This window comes from Scleropages formosus, chromosome 23 (genome assembly GCF_900964775.1).
Source record: "Scleropages formosus chromosome 23, fSclFor1.1, whole genome shotgun sequence".
Lineage (NCBI taxonomy): Eukaryota > Metazoa > Chordata > Actinopteri > Osteoglossiformes > Osteoglossidae > Scleropages > Scleropages formosus.
This window is the reverse complement of record NC_041828.1, coordinates 12,154,600-12,176,764: the sequence shown is the minus strand read 5'-3', so window position 1 is coordinate 12,176,764 and position 22,165 is coordinate 12,154,600. Positions and strand designations below refer to the sequence as shown.

Here is a 22,165-nt window from a genome sequence, read left to right as displayed (position 1 = left end):
CCTCCATATGATATCAGTGTATTGTACCAGTTTTTGAATTATGTCACTTTTGAGTGGGACTTTTGTTTAATGTCATTTTAATGAGACAGAGCTAACAGGTTGTAAAATAGATGGGAACACGGTCACTTAACGGTCCTGTAACACGAGAACTTTATGTGCTGTGTTGGAATCTCCTCGGTTTCAGTCATTTCTAAATTAAAACTGCAGCTCAGATTCCACGGGGGGTGACGGCTCCGGGTCCAGACGGTTCTAGCGCTGCTCGGCTCCTCTTGTCTTGCAGGGCTTTGGCAGCGTGTCCGGTGAGCACTGGCTGGGGAACGAGTTTGTCTTCCTGCTGACCAGCCAGAGGCCGTACACCCTGCGGGTCGAGCTCACCGACTGGGACGGACACCAGGCCTTCTCTCAGTACGACCGCTTCCAGCTCGGGAACGAGAAGCAAAATTACAGGTACGGAAGGTTCTGCGACAGGTGTTTGGGTCACACTTGGCTCCGGCTCAGCGAAATGTTTATCGCTCGTCCGTATGTCGGCCAGGCTGTAGACGGCATGATGATGCGGGACACAGACTTGTATCCAGGAGGTTTTAAGTACGAGTCTCTTTACCTTTATCGCTTTATTTAACCGGCAGTTTCCTCCAAAGCGACTTACACTGTTAAGCTACTTACAGTTATTTACCTGTTTTTTACTGGCGAAATTGAGTGTAAGTACCTTGCTCAAGGGTACTACAGCAAAGGCAGGAGCTCTGTCCTCTACACTGTCATCTGAATTGCTGTAGACAAATGGCCAACTGTGTAAGTAGCATTAAAATGTGTTTTACTTTGGGTCAAAGGCTAACTATTTAGTTGTCACACTGGTTGGTCTTCAGCAAAATCACACATTTCACTGAGCAAGACAGACAAGATTATTCATTTTGATCAGAACCTCCTCTTTCAGTGAAATTTTGGAAAGCACCAAACACACTTAGTTACACACTTAGTTCATTGAGCTATTTAAATCAATTATGTGCACATACAGCGTAGCCAGCGGGCTGTGATTTTTTGTAGGTCACAAAACTAGAAATTCCTAACCATTTTGCTAGCACATTACATTGTTGTAGGACTTTGAGGAATTAAACATCCGACACTCTTGCAGCACCCAGAGGAATTCCTGTTTCCTTAGACCTGCTCTCTTTCAGTTTCTTTTCGTGCATTCTCCAGATTTATGAAAATTTCTACATCATATTTCAAACTTTTACACACTTTGGAATGGAAGAGAGAAGAAAGAGCACAGACCATAAAATGCTCTCTGCTTGGGAGGTTCTGCACAGAATTTATTTGGTACAACCAAAAATAATGTGCACTCAATCACTTGTCTTGTATAATTTACGAAAATGTTGGAAACAATGTGATGACAGTATAGACTTCAGCTTTCTGCCTCAGCTTTGTTCACAGTGGGATATATCATTTAAATGGAAGACAATTGTTCATTGTGAGGAACTGTGTCATAAAATATAGCATAAAAAACTTGCATTTATTAAACTGAAGTGAAATACCTTGGTATCATCAGTCGGTGCCAACATTTTTTACTTTTATGATGATTTCCATTAATTAGCTCTTTACTCAACCTTCTTGGTGTCTTTTTGTACAGAGACCGCTTAGAAATTCTTTGAGACTTCTGGCTGTTCTAGAGTTTTGGAATTTAATCAGAATTTCTATAAATAGATGTGTTCTCTGAAATGCTTGTGGTATGATAATCAGACTGTGTCTTGCAAGGGAACTGGAGAAAAACAAACCATCAGTTTTGGACCTAAACAAACCAAGACAAGGGAACTCTGTGCCTCAATGCCATTCTCATTGTTAAATATGCATATGATTGTAGGAATAATGTGCCATTGTCCTCTTACTTGTGTCTTTTCTGTTATGGCAAAACACTTTATAAATGGGACACACATCCATAATTGAGCATACACACACAGGCACAATCACACAGATATCACGACATAGTTCAGGCTGCAAATAATTATCCAAACATCATTTATGGTATTACGGTGAGTAAGTATTGCCATTTATCACAACGCTATGGACGCCTGCCAGTCGTTAAACGTTTATTCTGCAGCCAGGGACTCAATCTTCCCTAAACCTAAGAAGTTCCTTAGTTTAAAGCGTGAAGTAATCATTGCACTGAGTAATAAAAGAAACTGATCTCTATATCTATATCTTGTTTAAGGACTAGCTGTCATATTTTTCCATGTCTGCTTTTTCTGAAATACAAAGTAGGAGTTAATGGGGCATAAGGATTACATGTCACTGTAAATCCTACAAGTAATAGTATCAAGCAATGAAAAATTCGTACACAGTTGTTATGGCACGCTGCGAGAGGTAAGCGAAGTGAGAAACAATTTGAATTTTGAACTTTTAAATAGTTGTGGAATGGTTCCAAAGGTGTCTAGGTTGGCTTTCTGTAACCAGATCATTCATGTAAATAAATTTTATTTCTCTGGCCATATGATCAGCCTGAAGCATAATGGGGGGACATTCTTTTAAAGAACTTTTCATGTTTGCAGCAAATGAATACGAGTTCACCTTGCACAATATATTGTCATTTACAATATCAATTGTTTGTATACCTTTAGAAGTGAAAAAGCACATCTTGCAGAAATAGTTTACTTGGGTCCTCCACGTGAACTGGGTCACCACTCACCCTGCGCTCCGCTAAAGACAAGTATTTTTTCGTTGTGGAAACACGGTTCATAAGGAAGGTGTAGTGATTTTGAGGAGAACTTCCAAACCCAAGTTAGACCGCTCTGGACACAAGCTTGTGAAATCTACATTGGGTTTTTGTGTTCCAGCTCACCATAATTACATATCAGTGCACTCCATGAAAGAGTTTATAGAATGACTGAGTCACAGATTGTATCTGGGCCTCTTGTAGTGCCGCAAGGCTTCAATTTAATTGCAAACAGGTCAACAAAAAACAATCTGTCATGTGTAATAATCCTTGTGAAATACCTGATTACAAAATGGAAGGTATAATTTCAATCCAACAAAGTTATAAAACTATTATGTAAAACTTCTGTTGGAAGGGTGGGTTGTACGCCTACCCATAACCTCAAGAGCTAAATATACAGTATGCTGCAAGGAAAAGTTTGGTAATGCTAAACGCTATGTTACCACTACAGTGTCCTACCACCTCATTGTAGATCTACAGAAAACTGGCAACAACAGACAAGGGATTTTCTTAGAAATTCCCAAAGTGAATGAGTAGGTCAAAATGACAAAGCAGGGAAAATGCCTCAAAGATTGCTCATATTATACATGTAATTTTTCATAAGCAGCTTAAAATTGTGTAATTCCCACTTGCATTGCAGAACGAGAAATGGTGCTCAAATCTGTTTATGCACCGAATGAATTTTGACATGTATGACTTTTTAAAATGCTACAATCAGCTAATTGGAATATGGATCAGATTGCAATTAGTAAAAACGATCAACACTGCCGTATTATGAGTTTGGCACAAAACGCCTACATGGAAGTGTGCTGGACTCAAGAGTTCAATATGTTTCCAATATACAAAAAACTGTTTAAAATTTCCATGTAAGCATTAGGCACTTTTGAAGGTTTAAGAAAACAAAGACAAGCAGTATTTCAGTATAATCATTCTTGTACAAAATTGTACTCGTAGTCATTTAGGATGCGAACCATGTGCCAGAACTTTTGCTTTAATGCCTCAGAAAGATGGGGTCTTGAGAAACCTCTCAATCTGTGATTTCCAGGAATGCTCATGTGTGCTGCACGCACTCGTGAGCATTAGAATATCTTGGAAATAAAAGTGAGCACTTTCCAGAGTGGAACGGTTAGGAAGAGCTCACCATGTCACTGTCCTCCCAAGATGGGGTCATGGCTTTCCAAGTCCCAACCAGAAGGGCCAGGGTTCTGCCCATTTCTGTAACCCAGATTTGGGTTTTGTTTGGGGAGTTTTTTTGTGTATGTTTCTGTGCGCTTCAGTGCCGCATAGCAGAACCATGAGCAACCTTCACTTCTGAGCGTGTGTCTTGGTTTTCTTCTGCCGCAGAGATGGATGTTTTAAATGACGTCTTCATTCAACAAAATGCATTTTTAAAAAATTTAATGCGCCTTATAAGAAAAGTTCTTTTTGCCATAATTTCTTTAAAACTTATCAACTTTAATACGTTTTCAAATTGCTTTGACGTCGAGATATGAAGAAAGCTGCAGTTAATGTAATATCCCTGGAAAACTAGTGGGGGACGCGGTGGCGCAGCAGGTTTGGCCGGATCCTACTCTCTAGCGGGTCTGGGGTTCGAGTCCTGCTTGGGGTGCCTTGTAACGGACTGACGTTTGAATCTGGGTGTGTCCCCTCCCTTCCAGCCTTGCACCCTGTATTGCCGGGTTAGGCTCCGGTTTGCTGCAACCCCGTTTGGGACAAGCGTCTTCAGCAAATGTGCATGTGTGCGGAAAACTAGTGTGTATGCATGTGGATCTCTACATACTTCTGTCTGAATTCATTCAAGTCAGCATGTATGCGTGAGCGCTCCCGTACACCTGTAACTGCATATTTTCACGTGCACCTCGTTTGAATAAATGTCAGCGTGTGGATGACGACGTGTATTTGTGAACGTACATGTGTCTGCGTTCATTCACATAGGCATTCTGTGTGTGTATATGTAGCCAAACATGTATCCTGTGCGCGCTTTTTAGAGTCGCATAACGTGGTCCGAGTTTAACACGGTGGTCTCGGCAGTGTGGTGCATGGAATTTCAAGAGGTATGTGGGAGTTGAGCATATGCACGTACACAAGTGAGGGTACAGAGAAGAGTGAGGGCTTTGTACGCTGAGCAGAATTACAGTGCATGTTTACCATTTGACAGAGCTGTACATCTTTATTCAATATCCTCTTCTCACAGCTGGCCAACTGCTAAATCCAGGGATTTCTCCATACAGTAATGGAAAGATTCTTTCTGGAACCGGACAATCTTTTCAGATTTATTTGATGTCCTTTTTTTGTCCCTGCCAAAAAGTGGATTTGAGAAATTTAGGGGGAAGGCGAGAGAAGGTTGATCTCTTGGCCAGAGCTTCACACTGATGGGTTGTCAGAGCCACATCTATAGTAATGCTGGACTCACCCCTTCAAAGGGCCGTATACCTCACAGCTACAGTGGAAATTAAGAGTTGTCAAAATACAACTTGGAACAATTTAATAAAACAGAAATCACACGGCAAATGAAAAAACATAATTAGGGATTGGAAAGAGCTACACCTGTATTTAAGGCATCACTGAGGATTTCAGAAGGCCTTCTTGGAAGGTCTTAAACCTTCCAAAGTGTATTTTTTGTACTGTTACTGGGTGGATTGATGGAAAACAACAGGATACTTTAATAAGTCGGAAGTAATGGAACTGATTGCAATCGGTTAAACAAGGTGGCAGCAATGCTGAAAGCCATGGAGCTTTCGCCGAAAAGTTGCGATCAACCGATTACTTAATTTGAATTGTTTTTACAGTCAGGTGTGTCAATGAGTTGAGTGGATGAAAGCATTTGAGTTAAACAAAATAATGTTGTGTAAATGAACACACTCACGCCATTGTTATTGAAAGCATGCTCTGAAAACACACTACTCGTAGCCTGCATCGAAAGGGACGCACCTTGGGAAAAGTTTCGCACCAAGGCGGTTCGAGTTTAAAAATATTACCACCCACAGCCGGCTCGTGACTCATTTAGGTAGCAGATCTGTGCACATCAGGTCCTGCTGAAGCTGTGCTGCTCTTCCATGGCATGCCGCTCGTGAAACGCGATAAGAGAAGCGTCCGGACCTGGACGGCCCAAAGGTTCGAGTTTTGTTCTGGTTTCCGTGGTGAGAAGCATCTTGGACAGAAGGAGACAGGATGCCATTCCATCGCTGTAATTTGCAGTACTCGGTAGAGGGGCGGCACGTAACATACCTAACATCTTTGGTATGACTGCAGGCGGTAGAACTCACAGCCACAGAGTACTGGGAAACACTGTGGAAGCACAAGGTCAGCCAGCGAGGAAGGGTACAAATGCGCTATGACAAATGAAATTAATTCGACAGAAGTAAGGGCCACAAAATCTAATAATAGTTAGGTTTCAACAGTAGCAACAGCCTCCAAGAAGGGCAGCTACTATTAATACGCAGGGCAAAAGTGGATTAATTTACCGAACTGTATATGCCGATGAAGCCGTGTTGCCTCTATGATGGATTCACATGGTCTGGAGGAGAAAGTAAACAGGAGCTGTCAAAGCAGTGACCTGGAAAAGGTCATTTACATAACTGGGGTCGCTTTCATCGTTTGTCAGCACTAACGAGATGTAAAGAAATGCCTCTTTTCAGCTTTGATGCTGATTATTTATAGCGTGGCACACTGAGAGAGATCATTGTTTTCTTAAGCGAGACCGTTCCGAGGAGCGTATTTGCAGTTCAGATGCGACGGATCATTCACGGACGGCTGGGTTTAAATTTATATTGCTGTCTTTAGTTAGCTGCCTTCTTTCTTTTTATGCCTCATAGATATTTTAAATTTGAACATTTTCTGACATAAATTATATATAAATTGAGATATTTCAATTCATGCTACAAAAATTACGTATAAATTCAAATATTTTAAATTCAGATACTTGTTGATGTACTGTATATAAATTATATTGAAAGATACTTTAAATTCAGGTATTTACTGACGCATACCACAGGTAACTGTCATCTCAGATTTTGTGTGAGTATATACAGTATATATGTCTTTGTATGTATATTAAATGGGTTGTTATTATTGCACAAAGGTTACTATTTTATTTTTTTTATCTGTGCTGCTTCAAGATACTGTTGCCTCAGTCATATTAAATGTGCATAGTGAGTGGAATATGATATGTATGACATTATTACATTTATTTCACACCAATAGCTAAATTCTGTCTTTGGAAAGAGCAATGAGCCACTCTGTAATTGGCACGAGGCAGGAGCAGTGATGCTAAATTCTTTTCTGTGCGCTGCCGCTGCTGGAGTTACAACTGAAATTGTACAATTATTTTCTGTTAAAATCACAACCAAAGATCGCATCAAACTAAGTAGAAAAACCTAGCATTTTGAATACTACGGTAATTAAAAGCTGTGTCTGCATATCAGCCAACATTAGTGCTATGCCTTCCAACTTCTGCAGCAAGTGTGTTTTTAAGGGGTGTCATTAAAAAAATGTCAGTACACCGCTAAATGTGTTTTTACCAAGGCCGCTGCTGAATTTGACTAAAGTGCACCACCTGTTTTAAATTTCCCAGATTTTTTTTTTACTGGAAATAATAGTGAATTTTTTCATGCATGAGTCCAATTTAACTGCATTTAAAATGAATACCTGCAGACAATTCTACCATGCACTTAGCACAATTAGGTCTATTATGTATAGTCAATACCAATTATGTGCACTGCCTTAGTTTATTTCTCCGTTTTATAGTCAGAGCATGTATGTGTTAAAGGATTCCCGCAGCTTGACAAGATGTAGAGAAGACCTCCTCGGAGAGCAGGGCCTATGTCTGTTATACAGCATTATGACACGTGGACTGCCCAGGGCTTCAGCCCATCAGCCCATCCCCGTCAGTAGATAGGAGGAAGTGTGTTCCTCGTTACTAATCCCGCCAGCACGTCACCCTCCTGCCTGGCCAGGACTAGGAAGCATTCGCAATTAGTCTTTATCCATCTTAAAAAAGGTAATGCGTTGCTGAAAAACCCTTCCTTAGGTGAATTCTCAAAAATCAATGCATAACTACCATGAAAAAAGTGAAAATTCTTGAATGCGTTGTGAGTCTCAAAACTGACAACCATTTATGCTTAACTCTCACCAAATCCCATTGCAATGGACAAACTTACTTCAGTAGCTAACACTGGTTATCCTAACATGACATAATGCACATGCCTCTTGTTAACTGTTTTCTTTTACATTTCATTTATTCGTTTAACAGGGGGAAGGGGGGGGGGCGCAGTGGCACAGCGGGCTCAGCCAGGTTCTGCCCTCTGGTGGGTCTGGGGTTCGAGTCCTGCTTGGGGTGCCTTGAAACGGGCTACATTCATATGATAATAAATGTTTATGTTTTAAATCAACCTTTAATGCAAAAAAAAAAAAAAAAAAAAAGAGCAGAACAGTGAGGGTAAAAGAAATCAATGAAAACAATGCAAATGACTTCACACTCACAAAACAAACTAACATTGTTTCAATAGTCCAAATGGGGGCCATGATTGCCGAACAGGTCATAGATGCTCAGCATGTGTGGACTCGGTGTATTCTCAATGTATTCATATTGGTAATCTTCCAAAAATATCTATATTAAGTGAACTGGTGACTTTAAATTCCTCATAGCATTTGTGTGTGTGTGTGTGTGTGTGTGTGGCTGGGTGGATGGGTGGGTGTAAAGGTGGGCAGATGACTGTCGGGAGTTTAGTTTAATATAGCTAGCATTGTAAGATATCATGGATAAAGGTGTCAGCTAAATAGAATACTAGTTAACAACCATCATAAGTCGCTTTGGAACAAAGTGCCTGCTAAATGAGTAAATGTACATACATATTTTGCACTGTTCAGCTGTCGGGAGGCACACAAAATTCAGATTTGTTCCTCGTAAATGCAAATATATGCGTCGTAAATCAAAGAAGGGGATTTAAGGGAAACCACACATAACACTGAATTCTCTTAACTCGCATGGGGGTATCTCAGTACCACTGTATCTTTATACTTGGTACGCTGGGGAAAAAGCAGTTCTTTTTTTTTTTTCCGGAAAGTTCCCTTTAGCACTCAGATGAGACTCTCAAGCTGCTCTAGACTTTTTTTTTTTTTTTTTCCTATCCTGTGAGGACTGTAACCAGTCTGTCAGTTCACCGGCTGCAAACGCTGTGATGTGTACCGTATGTGCAAACATTTAAGACCCTGCTACTGCTGTCATTATTCATCTTGACTGACTAAACATTGTACGTTTAGCTTTGGTGACTGAATAATGTACGAGTACGTACACATGTCACGCTGTGATTCGTACACATCGCTCACGTTGATTTCTTGAAAAGCATCTCGCATAGGGACACCTTGCTGTGTATGTTTAAAGTAACCTCTTTCAGTTTTTTGATCAAATGAAGCCTCTGAAATAGTCACTATGGGTACTATGTGCAGAACTAATGCTAACTAGCAATTTCGTTTTTTGTGAGTTCTTTATATTTTATGACGTATTTAAATGCGTTTTTCGGCTTTTTTGAGTTCTTGTAAAATGCGGTTGATCGCAGTTAACAGTAAAAATTTCAGTTCCTTTGTTATTTTTGGCAAATCGAAAACGCGCTACACTGTGCCATTACTTGTAACACCAAAAAATCTCGCGTACTCCTGGTACACGCACTTCTGGCCTCTACGTGAGATATGGAAATGAAGTCAATCATACTAGCAGAGCAATTGTATAAAGTATCTTCCAGATGTCTGGCCCTCAGATGAATTATGGTTTGCGGTCAGATTTATTCTGCCTTCAAGTGTGTATCTGTACTCGCTTGAGACCGATCTCACGTACTTGTCCGTTCTAATGAAAACGTTAGTTCTGAATACTCTGCTAATGAGAATAATTGAAAGATGACTAAGTCGAACTTAAAAACAGACCTATAAGTTACAAAACAAAATTCTGTGTCATTTGACTTGTGTTGGCCAAAATTCCGCTGACCCACTGAAAGGACCTAAAGTGAAATTGAATGTTTCTAAGATCAGCGGTAAACTGTATCAGCAGTTTTTATTTTTCTGTTTATTTTCAAAGTGTTCCGAAATGACTACGTAAACATTTCACAAAACTGGGGTAAATGTGTCACAATCTCAGTACTGTTGTGCCCAGAAACACTTTTACGCTCAGAATAATGTTAAATCATAGTGCAAAACATACTTTATAACAATAAGTTTAACTTGCAATATAGTCCACATGAATCATGCATCCTTTTCATTACTATTAAGGAAAAGTCCTTGTATCACATGCTCTATCAGTCTCTAGTCTTCCCAGGGTTATTATGTGCTATTCCTTGATACTGCTTTCACTGGAGTCTTGTAGAGCAGTATGACTCATTGGCGCTGCATTGTGATATGTGCTATTTCTGATAACATTACATTGCACTATTTGTAATAAAGGTACTCATCCACATAGTGTGCTTTTATGAGACACCGGGGTTTAAAAGGAGACCCGAAAGCGCACACCTCAGACACTGTCAGGACGGAATTGATTTTGTAAATCAGACCATGTTTCATTTCACTGGCACCGGTTCTCAGGCCAGATCCAAGATCGTGAAACCTTGTCTTAAAAGACCGCAAGCCTTTCTTCATACTAATGGGGTAGCAAAAGGACAAGAGGGATCAATCTGTATTTGTAATGAAATCCATGGCAACTGATAACATCAGCATTAACGATGCTTAAATATCATAGTAATAGTACTATGTCTGTTTCTGCATCTGAACTGCAACAAAACCTGTATAAATCAACAAAATCTGTATAAACAATAATTTGTTATATATATCTACTCACATCCATACAGTGAAGTTTATTCATTTACATGAAGTCATGTCATTAGGTGAATTGCTGTCATTGGGGATCACATTGCTACTTTTTCTTAAAAATATTCTAAATATTTTTTTTACCTCGATGAAAAACCTAAAAATGTAATAAACCATCTAAAAATGCATTAAAATGCATTTTAAAAAAAGCACACAGTCATAACGGCAACATATCGAATTATATTTCTAACTAAATTTTCTATTGTTTCTATCACACACCACACACACACATTTTCAGAACCGCTAGTCCCATACAGGGTCACGGGGAACCGGAGCCTACCCGGTAACACAGGGCGTAGGGCCGGAGGGGGAGGGGACACACCCAGGACGGGACGCCAGTCCGTCGCAAGGCACCCCAAGCGGGACTCGAACCCCAGACCCACGGGAGAGCAGGACTGCGGTCCAACCCACTGCACCACCGCACCCCTTGTTTCTATCATTTACTGATATATTTTTGTTCACCGTTTATTGGTTATCATCGACTGCTTGTCAAATGCAGGTCGCAGTGGTTCAGAGTTTATCACAGAAGCTTAGCGCATAGGACAGGGTACACTCTGGATGGGCCACCTGCCCATGACAGGGATTAATGCTATACTTTTTCCTCTTCAGTGTATCTTTCTCTGCGTTAGTAGCCTTTTCCAACTCCTTTTGCACTTTCTTTTCAAAATTTCTAACATTTGGATTTTTTGCCTCATCTATGTTTACGATATAATGAAAGAAATTTTCCAGGACCACTGCCTATGTATTTTACTCCATACACCATATGGACACTGTGCTGTTACAGGTGCTGGGTAGTGTTACTAATAAATGTCTAATGCTTGATGATATTCATGCTAGATGATTTTCATTTGACTGCAGGATTATGGCTTTTTACACTAGCAAGCATTGTTTCCAGGGAAATGCAGAGGTTATTACATAAGAGTTAACCAGAAAACACCCCGACTCATCCCACTAAAGGACAAAAATCTTTTGGGTTTTGCTTTTATCGAAACAAAATGCTAATATACAAAAAGGAATGTATATCCCTTTCTACCGTATACCCAGTATAGGCTTTGTATGCTCGTTAATTCTTTCGTATAAGTTTTGGCAGACAAACAAGAGAATATTTTTATTATTAGCGCCTTTGTCATTTATTATAAGGCAGAGTTTCAGCAACACAGTAAAAGTAATTAGTAAATAATAAGTAACGGTGTGTCTTCCTGCTTTTGAAAAAAATGTAACACCTATGTATGCCATCTCTCACATCTGCATCCCTGATCTGTTTAAATGTAGAAACACCGAGGATCGCCATTGGGGCACAGCTCCTCTTCCTCTTCCTCTTCATGCTCCTTCTCCATCTCATCAGTGAGGGCATGCACTGATCAGGGACATCCTAACAGTGTCTTCACATGCAGAGCCACACATGGGCAGGTTAAAGTGCAGTACTTTTGTAAAATAATCCCTCCTCCTCAAATTCAGGGTTCTGGATCCAGGTCTGGGCTCATTCTCCTGGAAGCAAAGCTTCAGTGATTGTCTTTGACAACGCCAAGGATAACATGTTAACACAGGAAAGGCAGTCAAAGTGGTGGGTAATAACGTGGGTGGTTTTTTTGTCAGATGCATCTGAGTTTAGGTTTTTGGGTAGAAGGAGAACGCTTCCTCTCTACAGTTGTACCAGCATCTGTCTGTAATTAATGCTGTGTCTCCCTGCCTTTAAAAAATTCAGTATCTCTGTATATATCTGCCTGTTATCTATATCCTTGCACCGTTTAAATGTAGACCGCAGGAATGCAGTCTTCGGTAATGGACTTGGCTCTTATTTCATATCCCTCCCTCTTATCCCTGTGGTTTTGCTGGCTTCATTTTTTATTTGATTTCAGAAACGTCCATTGGCTGAAGCGAGTGAACATTAATGTAGAGCAGAAGGACGTGTTTCCATGGAAGTTTTTCCGAAATGTGACTGTAGTCTGACACCCACATTATCATGCTCTCATCTTCCTCCTCCTCTTCCTCCCAGACTGTTCCTGAAGAGCCACAGCGGGACAGCTGGCAGGCAGAGCAGCATGGTGATCCACGGGGCCGATTTCAGCACCAGAGACGTGGACAACGACAACTGCATGTGCAAGTGTGCGCTCATGCTCACGGGAGGTACAGGCACCTCGCTTGCCACATGCCACATGCCACATGCCGATGCCGTATGGAGATTGCTGTGATTGATGATCAGTGGAATGCTGTGCAGAAGCATCGTTAAAGACGCAGGCCATGTGGTAGCCTACAGGTCTATCCATAGTAAATTAATCTTGGATGAAAAGGGCCAACATAACTCTTCAGTCAAGAGTGGGTGCAGACCATATCTCCCGTATAAATGAATGTAATAACTCTTAATGAAAAAGTGCAGAAGGGGAGACGTAAAATGAAAAGCTGAGCTCAGAGCCTGAAATGCTTTTAAGATGACCATCAGTTACTCACTACTTTGTACACATGTGGGTGTCCATATGCGGGCCTCTCCGCACCCAGGGTAACATAGCTTTGATTCGAAACACGCTCTCAGTCGACTCATATCCGACAGCCAAGCGTGAGTTTCTGAGATTAAAAGCAACGGTAAAACCAGAAAAGCTGACCCCCCCAGTGTCTGGCGGACTCTCAGCCCATATAACTTTTTCCCACAACATGGAATGGGCTCACACCTTGTAGGGCAGGCAAACTACAAGTTTGCATGACTGCATTCTCAACTGATTGCAAACCTGTCCTGCCAGCTGTGGATGTTTCATTTATATTTAATTAAGCTTTCGCTCCAAAATGGCATTGCATTAAATGTGATTTGACAGCTGTTGTTTTTTTCCCATTGTTGCCATAGAAAAAAAGGGAAGACAGTGAGAGCTGAAACGATGCAACTATATGGTCTGCATTTTTAAGTTGCCAACTCAGTGTGTCAGTGAAATCTATTTGCTCTTCTTCATAATTCATTAATGTCTTTCACAGTGCCCTTGTTAAATTACCTACCGCTGACAAGAGACAGAAAGTGGATGGTGATTTTTTTAAATAAGCCTTTGCAAACTTGCATCCAAACCAAATTACTTTAATCCTCACCCCAGTTCCCAGAGTAGGTGCAAATCAACCAGGTGAAATAAATATGAACACATGCTGTCTGTAGGCAGTAAACTGAGCCACAGCAACAAGCTGCACTCCAGATGTATTGAAAGTATTGACAACTGCCTTTCAAAACTGGTATTGAAATGTCAGAGTCCAGGCTGGAATCTGAATGTGTTTGAGAGGTGCATGCCGTGTCATTCGTCACATTCTGATAAACATAAGCTGCTGGCTGACGCGGCGGCATTCTGACGACGCTTGGCTCCGATGCAACCATTTCAATGGAAAACCAGACATCAGAATAGAGAGGCTATGGGGACTTGAATTATTTTTGTATAGGGCAGCATGTAACATGGTAGCTAAGGATACAGAGGAGCTCTTTATTGTTCACCAAGGCACTGAATTGCTTGAGTAAAATATTCTGCTGTGTAGATGTGTAAAACTCTAGCTCTAAAGTTACTTTTAATGAACATGTCTACTAAACAGCATAATAATATTTATCTTTTATTGGGTCAAAAGCCCTGATACTGAAGAAATATATAGGTTAACAAAATTAGTGTTCCACTCTTACTATTTATGGGCCTGCTGGTTTACGTTGGCTGATAACTCTTAGACCCTGAAGTAGCTATAATTTTTATGTATGTCATTCCCAGCATAGTCCGCATGCATGTTTGCACACCTGTCCTTTCTCATAATACCACCCCAGAATTGCTAGTGGCCCCAAAACTAGTCAGCAACATGCACCGTCAATCAGGACTTGGAGCTGAAGACCTATAAAATGAGGTATGAGTCATTAAATCTGCCAGGGTAGGTCAGATTGCTGGCCAAGCTTTCAGGGGAGGAGGTATCTTACCCAAGATTGCAAAATCTGGTATCATCTGCTCCTGCGTGTATGTAAATTCATTTATATGCATCAAGCGTACAAGTGGACCGCAGTGGGGTATAGCCATAGACAAGCCTAATGAACTCAGCTCCCACCCATCCTCTCTCTTTCACGCATGCAGGGTGGTGGTTCGATGCCTGCGGCCCATCGAACCTCAATGGGATGTACTACAACCATGGACAGCATGTGGGAAAACTTAACGGCATCAAATGGCACTACTTCAAAGGCCCAAGCTACTCTCTGCGTGCCACCACCATGATGATCCGCCCTCTGGACTTCTGAATGGTTCCCACGTCTCTGAACATCATCAATGCGGCTGACAAACGCGACGGCCTCATTGTCGTTTTTCCAAAAGGAAACCGTTGCTTTCCGCACTTCAAATAATTCAGTTTGTGAAAATAAACTGCTGCGTAGCAGTTTTTTTTTTTTTCGAAGGAATTACGTATTCCTGTATCGTTCAAGGGGGTACACGTACGTTCCGGGAGCTGTGACTGCAAATACAGTCCATCTTTTACGGAGCTCAACCCTAGAACTTATCACCATTCGACTTTCTGGCTCATATGTGATATCATCGGTGCTCACATGCAAAACACTGACTTAAACCTGAAAGGAAATGAACTTTATTTTTAATGACGGAGACTTTGAAAATACACATCTCTTTAAAAATTTTACCTTTTAATACATTCATCTCAGTATTTGCAAAAACATGCTATTTGTCTAGTCGTCGGAAACGAGGATCGGAAAAAAGCTCCAATCGGGCAGACCTTGATCAGGACCTGGAAAGAGAGCTTGTTGTGGATGAGCATGCATTTTTTTTCTGCTGGGCAGGAAGTAGCTGAACTGAACACCAGTGGTTCCGCCGCAGGCCTACGAGCACAGGAGCAAGATAGCTGAAATACAAGCACCTGTGGCATCTCTAACATGCAAGTTAGAACTAATATGTTACACACCATTAATATGCATTACAGCCTATAGGCAGGGAATTTAACAATGAAGCAATAAACATTGTTTGCAATTCTTTCATTTACAGTTCTGAGAGTTCATCTAGAAATAAGTGATATTCTTACATTTTTTCTAAGCCTCGTTCAGTGTTTCTGCAGTGTTCTGAAAGGTTTATATCATACTTGATTTGTGTGCTACCAACTTGGGAATTGCACAGTGTTGGTAATTACTGAGATAGTTGCGGGAGAGATTTATAATGTGCTGTAAATACAGACTATTTGAACATCACACGATTATTACGCAACAATAAAAACGCTAATATTACTACATTATATACACAGTAAAATACATATTCAACTCAGCAAAAGAATGTAAATTAAATGCTGCATTAAAAACTGTGACAATATACTTATACTGTACACCAGACATTTGTACATAACTGTGCCGTAAATGAGATCGGTGATCCCTAAAGAAAGTTTAGGGGAGAGTCCTTACCAAAGAACACTGAATCATAAACAAAATGTACTTCCTTCACAAATTCTCATTTTATATGTTTAAATGCAAATGTTGTCATAATGATGACACTGATAATGCTGATTATGATGTTTTCTTGCATTACTGTTTCTGCTCTTGTCATTTCTGGTGATATTCTAATGGAATAAATAAACCAAAAATAGCAACAATTTTAATTACAACAATAGCAGTAAAATATGGCTTATATTAAGAGAGGATACTATCAGATGTGTCATGGGAGTCGTTTTACAAGTCCTGACTACGAAGTTATAAAATCTTGATATTTAATCATAATTGTGGTTTGAAAACATAATGTTTTAAAAAAGGAAGTTTGAGAGAGAAAACAGAAATCCTCGAAAGAAAACAAAAGAACACTACAGTTGTCCATACAAATTTGTCATACTGGTACAGACATTGAAGTTTAACGCTTGATACTTTGAACCACTAAGTCCCAACATCATAGCTGGTATGATCTTGTTATTTTAAGTATTTGGTTAGTACAATAATACACAGGGAAAAATGTTCAACCCCTCGTGCCAAAAACCAAGGGGGCTAGACAAACCAACCATGCCACAATATACCATCCCTCCCAAAACCAACCAATTCCCTTCACAAAAAAATATCATGGGCAAACACCATCCTCCTTGCCGGGAGCCACCGCGTGCACTTCGTTGGGGTTGTCAAGTGGGCACCTTCCTTCATTGATGTTTCATTGAATTGAGCCCACTACACCTCCAGAAGGCTCAACGGCGAGATCTGGCGTCCCAGACCCACCCCCCTCCATGCCCACAGTGCCATCCCAGCGACTCCACCCACCAAAAAAAAAAAAAACCCACCCCAACCACCAACAACCAACCAAGTTATTTTAAGTATTTGGTTAGTATAACATGTTATACAAATGTAAATCCTTCAGTGCTTTTGTACATGATCAATGTAGTAGTATGTATTAGTGAAAGGTAGACTTTATCATTAAAATTTTCACATCATATTATTACCCAGGTTTATGATCCAGAGCAGAGGAAGCCTCATGAACATAAAATTCTTTTCTTTGTTACATTATGGTTTCATTACTGCCTCTAAAATGTACCATATTTAAAACGACATGTATAATAAATTTGGCCCTCTTATAGTAGTGTCAAGATAAAAGAGCACTGTTTATTCAGTTAAATATTAACAAAACTTCTACATTTAAACAAAAACAAAGATAAACAATAGTATGTAGGATATATAAATTGCTTCAATGATACATTTATGAGCATACTAAAACTGTACAATTTTATTAAGTGTTTTTATGTAAAAAAAAATAAATAAATACTTTCCTAAGGAAAGCTCTTTCTCTTATCTTTTATCAGAGTTCTGTTAAATTATGCATCAGTTGTGGTAATGATAGCATGAAGGAAAAGTGCTTTTAATAACATGGCTTGTACCTCATGGAAACGATTTTCAGTGATTAAAGCCTTTTGTTACATGGAAAAATATTGGACTTTTGATTTAATAAAAGCATGTGATGCAGTTGTGTTTTTTACTCTGACTGAATGTAGATTTTTTTCCCCCAGTGAATATGCAACACATGGTATTGTCTGTTACTATACTTTCGATATGTATTACAGGTATCTAGACTGTATATTCAGCAATAGGTGTGAAAATGTGCTATTTTGTGTTATTTCATAGATTTAAAGGCTGCAGGAATGATGCTGCTCCACTGTAGCTTTCGCAGGAGTCTCCTTCGTACCGGGGTGAGGCAAGGGGCAGAGACAAATAGCAGGGCTCTTAGATAAGGCTTAGTATCTCTCAAAGCTGGTGGGGTACAGAAAACAGTGACTTCCACTATTGTCACAAGAGGATGATTAATGCATTCTTTAACGTTAAACACACAGGAAACCGTAATTTGTGATAATTGTAATTATACAGTACGTCTGCATGTGCTGTATGGCGTGCAGTCATTCTCGATTCCCTATTTCTTTGTTTGTCCTAAAATTGAAGATGTTCTTTGACCAAACATCCCCAGGTCCGCGCACAGGCCACCGCGGCTGTTACCACAGGCATGTGGTGGAACTTCAGAAGCGGACTTCGAAAGGCGGTCTCCTGCAAGCCTACGTCAAGGCAAGTAACATGATAGAGGCAATATTGACTCGGGGGTTTGGGAAAAGGGGTTGGGGGGAGGGAAGCTTTTTCAGCACTCAAAGTCAGCTGGGTCAGTGGTGGTGGCCACCAGCATGCAGTATGAGCGTGGCGGCTCACTTTGTCCTAGAACTATCAGCAGTGACTGATGGCTCCAGTGTCAGATGATGCTGTCTGGTCCTCCAGCCCCGCCATAGTTCACATTCCTGTACCTAATCAGAGGTTAAACAAATTACTGCTGGTGGTAAACTGCTGCTTATTCTTCACTGCCTGATGGGCCCTAACCCCCTGCTGGAATGCGCCTTGCGCGCTGGGGTCTATACTCATTCTCGAGAAGAAAGACCATCATGAGAACTTTGTCCTTGTCTTTTGCAGCGTTTATGGTGGAAATTGGAAACAAAAAGCATGAATAATCCATAAATGTCCTAATGGAATTGAGAAAGTGAACGAAAGTGATACACAGACACTACGGGCCAAGAAGTAGAGTTACTCACTTTTTGTACAGTTAATATCCAGAACGCTGACGCACTTCATGTCCTACTGAACTCGGATCCAAGCGGCGCAACGTTCATGTGTTCCTGGGATTAGGTGAGGTCCGACTCAAACGTCAGGCCCCCGGCATGCGCGGAGCGCTGGCTGCTCAGAAGACGGATCATTTCCTGTAGCTGAAGATGAGCGAAGGATGAGCGCTCCGGCGGGACAGCGCTGCTCTGCCGCCAGATCAGATAAGAGATAGAGACAGTACCTGCAGTGTCGACTGGAAGAGTGGGAGCAGGGCCTACGGTTGGCTCACTGTGATAAAAAAATAAACACAGAAAAAAAAAAAAAAAAACATCGTCTGGAGCAGCACAGACAGTCTTGTTCCCGCTGGCTTACGGATTCACTGACTCTTCTAAGATTTATATTTCCTTTAAGGCAAGGCTTCAAAAGCAGTTTCAGTCACTGTATGTGTGATATTTTCAGAAGACAGACATATGTAAGACCCGTACCTATAGGAGGAGGTAGATGTTTGAATGCTGAAATGTTGGAATGCAGGTATCAGTTGATTGTCAGATGGTTTCCTGGAGGGAACTTTCGATACCAATAAAATAATTTATAATGGAAACCTTCACGTTACATCTAACTGTTGAGATGGCTAGTGCAGTGGATAGGGCTGTTTCCTTCCAGCCAGATGCCCGGCTTCGAAATCCCACTTGCCTTTGTAGCCCTGAGCAAGGTATTTACCTTGAGCTGACACAGTTGAAAAAAAAATAGCCAGCTATATAAAGGGCTATATGGGTAAGTAGTTGTAAGTCAGTAGTACATGAATCTACCATTGTAAGCTGTCAAAACTAAGTTGACAAAGGTGCCAGCAGGGACAGAAATTCAATAAAATCATCTCAGCTACTCTGGGAAAAAGCTTACACCTTACGCCAATGAGAAAAGCACTTAGGAGGAGCACAGGAGAAACAATCCTGCCAACTTTGGAAAGTCAGCTGTAATGCAATTTGACTTCACCCGCAGTACAACAGCCAATGTTGTGTTCTCTGTGATAAACCCAGGCTGTTTGAATCCAGAAGTTTCCCAGATATCCAGCTGAAAATATAATGTTTCGGCCTTCCTACACTAAAGACTGTGGAGAAACAAAAGATTTTGGTGTGAAGGGAAATTTGATTCAAAATAAATATACCCTATATAGACATTTAAATTTGAAATACTAACAGAAGAAGGCAGTTGTACTGATGTCAATACTCTTTTCGGTAAACAGTATAATATGTTTATGAAGAGAGAACTGAATTTGATAAACTCCAGCTGCGGTGGGTATTGCTAGTTGTCGAAATACTTTTTATGTGTTGAAGATGTTAAAATACATCGTGTGCAAAAAGTGCAATGGCAGTACAAGGGCCTTAATGCAGGACTGCTTCAAAACTGGGGCACGGTATCTGCATTCCTCACAAAGGGTCCCAGTTATTTAATCCCCAGCTCTTTATTTCAATATGTGCTAATGGGGTTTATTGGCTGACCTAAATGGTGTTTTTTTTTTTTTTTTTTTTTTTTTTAAATTATTCTTCCTCGTGCGGTGGGAAAAAAGTTATCTGAGAGCTCCAAAAATGCGATGCTATTTTGAATTAGCAGCAAAATAAAGTCATTGTGTAACAAGTGTAAAGTGCCAGATGCTTTATACGCAACTTTGAAAGAAATGCCTTCAGCTTGAAATGAGAAGACACCTGACAAGGTGTACGCAGCGGTGGCAGTAGCCCTGTGAAACCGGTGTGATCGTTCAGGACAGGGCGATGTCTCAGATGAGGAGGCTTCAGATTGCCATGTTGGTTGGTTTATGGTAAAACTGGAGGGAACCGACACGTAGAGGCACAGTTTATTCCCTGATTTAGTAAATTGCTTGCTTGCATGCAACACCATAGCAAATCTGTAAGTGACTGATGTGAGAAACTGCATCTCAGAGATGCGATTTCTTACCTTGGAATTCCTACTCCCTTAATTGTTTCATTTACAGTGCTTACTAAATTAGGAGGTACGGTATATGTACAATCAATTGTTTCTGGTGCCAAAGAAGAGCACAGGAGAACAATAGCAAAAATTCATTCTGGCTTTATGAGTGTGGAAGCAGGAGTTTATTTCCTTGTGCTTAACCTCTTTAAGCAGTTTGAACGCTACAGTCCCTTCCTGGCTCAGATGGGAATCTCCCTGGAGAAAATAAGCATAGTCTGAGATTGTGGGGTCCAGTGCTCAATAGAGGTACACACTCATAAAATATTATCCTTAGGGGCAGGAGGCAAGCTGATTACCAAAAGACAACATTGTGAACTTAGTGAATATATTATGCCTGTTGCAACTGATGAAAGGACCCCTATTGCCACAGCACACAAACTTTTGAAAACTTCCAGAACTGTGGTTCTCTTACAGCAAAGGTCCATATGTTGTGTATATTTATGGAGCAAACAATACAAGGGATTGTCAGCAACACATTGCTAAAGCCATTAAACTGGAATATTTGTTTAACCTTTCAAAAGAGCTCGTAGAAAATATACTGTTGTCTCAGAAGCCATCAATTAAATCTTTCATCTCGTATTAGCTCAGTCTTCCATGCTCTCGGGCACCATAAATTAGCCATGTTTGGGGGAGCTGTATATTGTCTTAATAGATTTATCTAGGATCTACTTGCAGAAAGACAGTTTACTTGCTTTACGCACCCAAGACACCACTGTAGCCTCTAGTACATCCCAGAGTGTCTCGGTGAACCTCGGCACCAGATTTTGCATTAAATATTAAACATTCGGCATTGATGGCTTCATTCCAAAGCAGGCGAGGAACCCAGAACTAATTAACTCATGGAGGTAAAACAGGAACCAAGTTCAGTTCATTAGAACCTGGTCATAAAAGCTGTTGTGAGAGTACATAAAGGGTGAAAAGCAGTCTTGAGAATATTGTTGTTGGCAGAGTGGGAGAAGTTCAAACAAACAGATCGTACCTATTGGCTAAAGTCCAAAGTGGAAGTCAACAAAAATCCTTGAGCCCAGTTCGTCCCACAGGAGACACGTCTGAAGAGAAAGTAAGAATTACAAGTATCTTCGTGCCAAGCTAAAGTTTGAAAGTTTCACACCAAAGTGGTTATAGCCGCAGGGTACCGTACTTTGAATAGCAGTGCACAGAACTCTCACGCAAACTGTGAAGAAAACCATCATCACTAATGGGGTCAAGTCTTCAGCTAAATACTCAATCACCCCAGTAATATTACTCTATCACAGGAATTATTTCTCTGCTGTGTTGGACCTCCTAACATTTTATGAAAATGGTCTGCCATGAGCAACTTAAGGTCACTAATAACATTAATATGTTCTATCTGAAGAAGTGCTGTAGGAAGAGATTAAGGCAAACAAGCACCTTATGACCTCGATCACTAGCAAATCAGTAAACCAAGACATGAAGGCCCGAAAAATTGTAAAATATTACGCAGGTGCTTGGGAGGGTCAAGGAATGAAGAACTTCCCATTTGAGTTCTACAAATCTGCTGATGCCAAAAATGCACCTTGTATCTGAATGGAGGAGGAAGCTTGTTTTATGGTTGGCAACCTGAACCGGGG

The 22,165-nt window shown here is 40.6% G+C and overlaps 1 protein-coding gene across 5 annotated transcripts in view; it reads left to right on the top strand.

Moving 5' to 3' along the window:
- angpt1 (angiopoietin 1) overlaps positions 1–14,821 on the top strand; it is a 42,977-nt gene extending 28,156 nt beyond the window's left edge. For all 5 annotated transcript variants that reach the window (XM_029248395.1, XM_029248397.1, XM_029248396.1 and 2 more), the window contains 3 exons: positions 281–447; positions 12,552–12,682; positions 14,629–14,821. In XM_029248395.1, the coding sequence (XP_029104228.1) occupies positions 281–447; positions 12,552–12,682; positions 14,629–14,789 (459 nt within the window). In that variant the 3' untranslated portion in view covers positions 14,790–14,821. The remainder of the gene's footprint in view (positions 1–280; positions 448–12,551; positions 12,683–14,628) is intronic.
- The last annotated feature ends 7,344 nt before the right edge of the window (positions 14,822–22,165 follow it).